Source organism: Cyrtonyx montezumae, unplaced genomic scaffold (genome assembly GCF_038088225.1).
Source record: "Cyrtonyx montezumae isolate F1298 unplaced genomic scaffold, pur_monq_1.0 scaffold_72, whole genome shotgun sequence".
In the NCBI taxonomy this organism is placed as follows: domain Eukaryota; kingdom Metazoa; phylum Chordata; class Aves; order Galliformes; family Odontophoridae; genus Cyrtonyx; species Cyrtonyx montezumae.
In genome coordinates, this window is record NW_027072081.1 from 27,989 (window position 1) to 34,771 (window position 6,783).

At 55.9% G+C, this 6,783-nt stretch overlaps 1 protein-coding gene across 1 annotated transcript; it reads right to left on the bottom strand.

Annotated features, from left to right (window-relative positions):
* Positions 1-4,372: 4,372 nt before the first annotated feature.
* On the bottom strand, positions 4,373-6,748 carry LOC136058199 (histidine triad nucleotide-binding protein 1-like). Its single transcript, XM_065751490.1, has 3 exons — positions 6,624-6,748; positions 5,413-5,518; positions 4,373-4,534 (listed from the first exon to the last, which is right to left on the bottom strand). The coding sequence occupies exons 1-3, from the start codon at positions 6,746-6,748 to the stop codon at positions 4,373-4,375; spliced, it is 393 nt and encodes a 130-aa protein (XP_065607562.1).
* Between the last annotated feature and the right edge of the window lie 35 nt (positions 6,749-6,783).

Here is a 6,783-nt window from a genome sequence, read left to right on the forward strand (position 1 = left end):
GCGGCTCCGCTCCCGTCGTCCCGGTGCTTTTCGGGGCTCGGGGAATTCGCGCGCGCCTCCGGGCGCGCAGGGGGCGACCTGAGGGGAGCGGGCGGGCGGGCAGGGGCGGGCGTCTCCGCGAACGGAATCTGGGCCCTCTAGTGCTGCGCCCCGAAATCTGCGGCGGGGAAACGAGGCCCGCAGAAAAGGCCCCCCAAGTATTTCGGATCGCCCTTATCGGCTCCTCCGCAAACGCGCTGGGCGCTTTCTGTTTTTTGCTGCCGATCCCTCCAGTCAAGCGACCGCCTATTGGCGGGGCTGGCCAGGAGTTTGCCATCTTTGGAAGAAGGGACAGGCAACTCGGGAACAGTACGAGGACGTTGCTAGGATATGCAGAGAGAAAATTAGAAAGGCAAAAGCCCATCAAGATCTTCATGTGGCCGCCACTGTTTGAGACGATTAAAACAACGATTTTACAAAGATACTAACAGCAAGGGGAGGGCCAAGGAGAATCCCCTTTCCTTATTCGATGCGGTGGGGAACATCGCCACCGAGGAGGAGGAGGAGGAATAGGCCGAAGTTCACAGTGCTGCCTTTACTTCTGTCTTTGACAGTCAGACCAGCTGTCCTCAGGGTACGCAGCCCCCTGAGCGGCAAGACGGGGCCGGGGAGCAGAATAAACGCCGCACAGTTCAGGAGGAAGCGGTTAGCGACCTGCTACTCCTCTGAGACTGTCACAAGGCCGTGGGGCCACATGGGATCTGCCTGAGGGTCCTGAGGGAGCTGGCCGAAGTGATCGCCAAGCCGCTTTCCCTCAGTTATCCCTCAGCAGTCCTGGCCAACCCTCGATTTGGAAGCTGGGGGAAGATGGCAAGGCCTCAAACACACAGCACATCCTATATTATTACATAGAGGCACCTGGGGAACTGAGATAGGTTGGGATGGGGGTTGCCCGCCTTGCCGAGCTGGGACCTGCTGCCGTTCCTCCTTGCCTCTCAAGTTGGCTCTCTCTGCTCGACTACGGCAAGGGAGAGGGTCCACTACGGTTTAGGGGGTGCAATCTCTGTGTCTTTCTCGCAGAGAGTCACTCCAACAGTCGATCTCCCGCTCGCGCTCTCTGATGGTCCTCAGTCTCTCGACCTCCTCCCTGAGCTCCACCACCAGGCTGAGCAGCTCGTCCGCCTGCTCGCACCGCACCGCATGCAGGTGGCATCCTTCCCATCCTCCCCCGGCAGCAGCAGGCTCGGGTGTTGGGAAATGGCTGCAGGAGCAGGGAGGTCACGGTGATATGTACGAGCATAGTTTGCACTGCAGCACAGACTATATACTCATGGAAAAGTATTAGATGTCGATAGGAGGTCATGATGTCCCTGGACCAAGCGACAAACAACTCAAGGTAGACATGAACTGCTTCAGCTGAGCAGCCCAAGTTGCCAAGATGTCTGTGGGAAACTTCTGTGATTATGTTGTTCAGCCTGCCTTCAGCAAAGAGGGCCTCACAGGACTGCTGATAATTGTAACTATAGGTATTTTTTAGAGTAAGCTGTCCTTGATAGTCTATTCTGTTTAGCTAGCAGGTGTTCCCTTTGGGCTCTGTGTTATGCACTGGCCACGCTGATACGGTGCTCAAAGGAAACTACACTGTTTGAACCTTGACAAAAGTACAAGCAGGAGATGGTCTGCGGCGAGTGGGAGAGGAAAAGTGCACTTTGAAACAGGGGACGCCCTGCTAGCGCTGCCTTTCACATCCGCTGCCGACGCATTCCTGCCTGGTTTCTTAGGATTAGGATGAGATCAAAAGTCGCCTCCTCCAGAATGTGTTTCTCACTGCTGTTAATTGTTGGGAGTTGTTTTAAAGTTGTTTTTCTCAAGGCTCTCTGCCAATGGTTGTGTGATATTTTATATACGCCCCTGTCTTAAACACTATAAGAATAAGGCTGTCCGGGTAATAAACTGAAGCCTGATCACTCGTTTATTGAGTCCTGTCGTGCTTCCCCACCCGAGAGCAATCGACTCTGACCCTGATATCCACGGCACTCAGGCACTCCCTGCAGCCAGAGACCTGAAGCGCCACATCTCTGCGCAGGCCCTCTGTGTCTGGGTCGCCACAGCCTTCTTGGGGGAAGCCCGCTGTCCGGTAGAGACCGTGTTTGAACCTGTGGTCTCAGGCTCTGTCAGCAGGAGAGCTGGTCTCCTGAGCAAAGACAAAAGCACTCAGGTGTCCTGCCACAAGACCCACCTCCCACACCTGCTGCTGCAGTAATGTATGTGCAGCGTGGGCTGTGCTCACGCTCGGACTTCCCTCCCTGTTGTCAGCGGACAGTAACACCCTTTTCTCACCCGAGGGCTGCTTTTCGCCTCACAGCCAAGGGTCAAGGTCAAGCTCAAGAGATAGGAGTGGGTAGTGCCAGCTCCACCCCTGCTGGCTCAGCAGCCCGCCCTGAAGGACCCCCTCGGGGGACTCCACTCTCTGACCTGGTAGTCTCGGCTGCGGAGCAGACAAACCCCCCCCCACGATTGAGGAGGACACAGTCAGAGACCTACTACTCCAACCGGACTGCCACAAGTCCATGGGGCCGGATGAGATTCACCCGAGAGTGCTGAGGGAACTGGCGGAGGTGATAGCCGAGCCGCTTTCCATCATCTATCAGCGCTCCTTGTTGACTGGTGAGGTCCCAGAAGACTGGAGGCTTGCCAATGTGACTCCCATCTACAAGAAGGGTTTTTAAGGAGGATGCGGGGAACTACGGGACTGCTAGCCTGACCTCGGTGCCAGGGAAGGCTATGGAGCAGACTGTCTTGAGGGAGATCACGTGGCATGTGCGGGACAACCGGGGGGTCAGGCCTAGCCTGACGAAGGGCGGGTCCTGCTTGACCAACCCGATCTCCTTCTATCATCTAGTGACCCGTCTGGCGGATGAGGGAAAGGCTGTTGATGTAGTCTACCTAGACTTCAGCAAAGCCTTTGACACTGTCTCCCACGGTATTCTCCTGCAGAAGCTGGCAGCCCGTGGCTTGGACGGGTACAATCTTGGCTGGGTAAGGAACTGGCTGGGTGGCTGGGCCCAGAGAGTGGTGGCGAATGGACTTAAATCCGGCTGGCAACCGGTCACAAGCGGTGGTCCCCAGGGGTCGGTGCTGGGACCTGTCCTCTTCCATATCTTTACTGATGACCCGGACGAGGGCATTGAGTGCACCCTCAGTAAGTTTGCAGATGACACCAAGTTGGCTGGAAGTGTCGATCTGCCTGGGGGTAGCGAGGCCCTACAGAGGGATCTGGACAGGCCGGATAGCTGGGCTGAAGCCAACGGGATGAGGTTCAACAAGACCAAATGCTGAGTCCTGCACTTTGGCCACAGCAACCCCAGGCAACGCTACAGGCTTGGGGCAGAGCGGCTGGAAGACCGTGTCGAGGAAACGGAGCCGGGGGTATTGATTGACGCTCGGCTGAACGCGAGCCAGCAGCGCGCCCAGGTGGCCAAGAAGGCCAATGGCATCCTGGCTTGCATCAGAAACAGTCTTGCCAGCAGGAACAGGGAAGTCATTGTCCCCCCTGTACTCAGCACCGGTGAGGCCAGGCTGCACCTCGAGTACTGTGTCCACTTTTGGGCCCCTCACTGCAAGAACGACATTGAGGCCCTGGAGCGTGTTCAGAGAAGGGCAACAAAGATAGCGAGGGGTCTGGAGCACAGGCCTTACGAGGAGCGGCTGAAGGAGCTGGGATTGTTCAGTCTGGAGAAGAGGAGGCTCAGGGGAGACCTTGATTGCACTCTCTAACTACATGAAGGGAGGTTGTAGTGAGCTGGGCGTCAGACGCTTCTCTCGTGTAACCAGGGATAGGACTTGAGGGAATGGCTTCAAGCTGCGCCAGGGGAGGTTCAGGCTGGACGTTAGGAAATACTGCTTCTCTGAAAGAGTGGTCAGGCACTGGAATAGGCTGCCCAGGGAGGTGGTGGAGTCACCGACCCCGGAGGTGTTCAAGGAATGCTTGGACGTTGCTTTCAGGGACATGGTTTAGTGACAACTATTGGTGATGGGTGGATGGTTGGGCTGGGTGATCCTGTGGGTCTTGGTGATTCTATGATGCTATGATTATCTTTGGGAGACGGACACCAACCTTGGTGAGTCTATGATGCTATGATTATCTTTGGGAGACGGAGACCCCCTCGTTTTAACTTGCAGAACCATGTCCATCAGTAAGGACCTCGAGACAGAGATGATATCCCCATGCTCCATCTTTATTGTGCAAATGCTGCTCAGAGCTTTCTATTACCCTCCATAGACACCCACCAAAAACAATTATACATCAACGGTGGCTAGACTGACGGGCAACCTGTGAAATCTATTCGGTGGCCAAACGTACGCTCGCAGCAACTCCGGCGGTGCAAACATCTTAGCCGGGAGGATGGCCCAACTGACGGTCGCCCAGAATACAGAGACGCGCGCGGTAGTCTGAAGGGCCTGAGGGTGAGTATCTCACAGCCATCCGGAATCCATTGGTCAGGCCCAAGTTAGCAGCACACTTGTCGTCAGCAATCATCAAACGCCCAAGAAGCTGGAGAAGGAAATAGCGTTACGGAAAGTAGCATGCCGCAACGCAAAGAAGAGCAGAGAGGGCAGGACGCAAAGGAAGGTGAGCAGAGAACCGTCCACAGAATGCGGTTAGCTAGTTCTTTGCAGTTCTAACGCTGCTCTTCAAATTACCGCCTGTCTGCAACGGACACGTTCCAAGCCAAGCTGCAAAGGCCGATTACGCATAATGGGGGGAGGGGCAGCTATGGGACTTACCATCTCTTTTCTTTTTCTTTTTTCTCTTTGTTTTTTTTTTTTTTATCACCCACTTCCCACGCCCCCCACTCCCCACTCTGAGCTAGACAGTAGCGGAAGACTACAAATCAGGCACAGAAGCCAGATTTGTCTCAGGGTTCCAGCCCCCCCATTACATCTTCGGGCGACGTTAAGTCTTTCTGGCAGAACAGAAAAACTCGATGTACGCTTTGTGTGCCCGCGCAAAAGCCATCCACCTTGACTTCTATAGCTGACAGTGAAACAACCAGCACCCCTCAGCCAGCTTTCCCTTTCCTCACCTCCGACCTGCTCAAAACCCCAAGCCCTCTTCTCCGTATTACAGCATGCACCGCCGTCCAGAAACCGTGCAAACAGGCATCGGGCCATACTTCAGAACAGCACTGCATTTTGCACTACAAGTACGTACCCAGAAACGAGCCATCGCTTTCTACCGCTACCCTCAATCAAAACGCTCAGCTCCGTTAACAAGCTAGAGGCAAAAGATTACGGTGCCGGGAAACCCCAAGTAGCCCACTGTGCCTCTTTGCAGCATCAGGAGGAAAAAGGACGACAGGACAGAGCCTACTAAATTACCTACCGCTTACAGGTACCGTTTAGTGTACGGAAAGCCTCCACGGTACTTACCGGTCCACCAGAGTCTTCCGCTTCGGATGACCTGACAACGGCCTTCTCGAGAGCGGCTAGGAAAAAGCGTAGGAGCTTGGTGGAAAGCAAGGCAGTGGAGGAAGAGTACATGGTTACAACGGGATTGGCTTCGGAGAAAGGCAACAGCTTAAGCAGATCGCTACGCCCCACCTCACTCGTACAGAAGCAGATTATCGGGTACCCCAAACGCAAGACAAGATGGTGAGTTTTCCTCAGCGATCTTTGAATTAGCCAATCCCTCTCCCTTGTATACACAAAACACCTTTTCACAGGCTCCTGCTGCTACGAGCACAGAGCGATTTTAAACCAAACCAAAAGCACCTCCATTTGTGCTTATGCCACTCTCTTATTTAGACCCTGCATAAATACTCAAGCGGCAAACAGTTGCTCACCATCCCTCAGTTACGGACAAATATCACCTTCCTATCCTACTTTGGACCGAGGCATTTTCAAAGAGCCTGGGGTTGGAACGGGTCCAGAGGAGGGCCACTAAAATGATCGGAGGGCTGGAGCACCTCTGCTGCGAGGAAAGGTGGAGGGAACTGGGCTTGTTTAGCTTGGGGAAGAGAAGGCTCCGGGGAGACCTCATTGTGGCCTTCCAGTACTTGAAGGGAGCGTATAAACGGGAGGGGGAACGATGGCTTACACGGGCTGACTGTGATAGGACAAGGGGGAACGGTTTTAAACTAAGACAGGGGAGATTTAGGTGAGATATCAGGAGGAAGCTTTTCACACAGAGGGTGACGATGCACTGGAACAGGTTGCCCAGAGACGTTGTGGATGCCCCATCCCTGGAGGCATTCAAGGCAAGGCAAGGCAAGGCAAGGCTGGATGTGGCTCTGGGCCCGCCTCGATACACGCGGACACACCACACGGTGGCGCTGGGAAGGCAGGCGAGCCAGACGGCACAGGCAAGCCAGTATGCGCCGCGGCAGCCCCGTGGCACCGAAGGAGCGCGGGGTTCTAGCAGAAGCGCTGCAGTAAGCGAGCGTCACCAGCCAGAAAGGCACTTCCGTCCGTCCACTCGTCCCGCTCCGCCCCGGCCCGCCCCGTCGCTCGCCCCGCCGCACTCGCCGGCGCCGCAACGGGCCCTCGTTCCGGAGGGCCTGAGTGAGCTAGGCTGGGGGAGGGGTGGGAAGGGAGGAAGGGAAGGGGAAGAATCGCACAACGCAGAGCAAAGCCGCGGCTACCTCCTCGTCCGCAACGGCTCCTCGTCACGGATAACGTTGGCGGAGAACTCCTGGCGGGCGACTTTTCCGAAGAGAGCGGCGCCACCGCGCCAGGCGGCCAACAACCTAACCATCCTGCCGGCCATGACGGCGCCCGCTCGCTACAACACTCCCTCCGCCC

Bases quoted from the DNA above. Each gene is read 5' to 3' on its own strand.
- LOC136058199 (XM_065751490.1), bottom strand. From the start codon at position 6,748: ATGGCCGGCAGGATGGTTAGGTTGTTGGCCGCCTGGCGCGGTGGCGCC. The intron at 5,519-6,623 runs GTAGCCGCGGCT...TGTAACCATGTA, and splicing joins GAGCCGTTGCGGACGAGGAG to CTCTTCCTCCACTGCCTTGC. The intron at 4,535-5,412 runs GTAAGTACCGTG...TTCCTTCTCCAG, and splicing joins CGGAAGACTCTGGTGGACCG to CTTCTTGGGCGTTTGATGAT.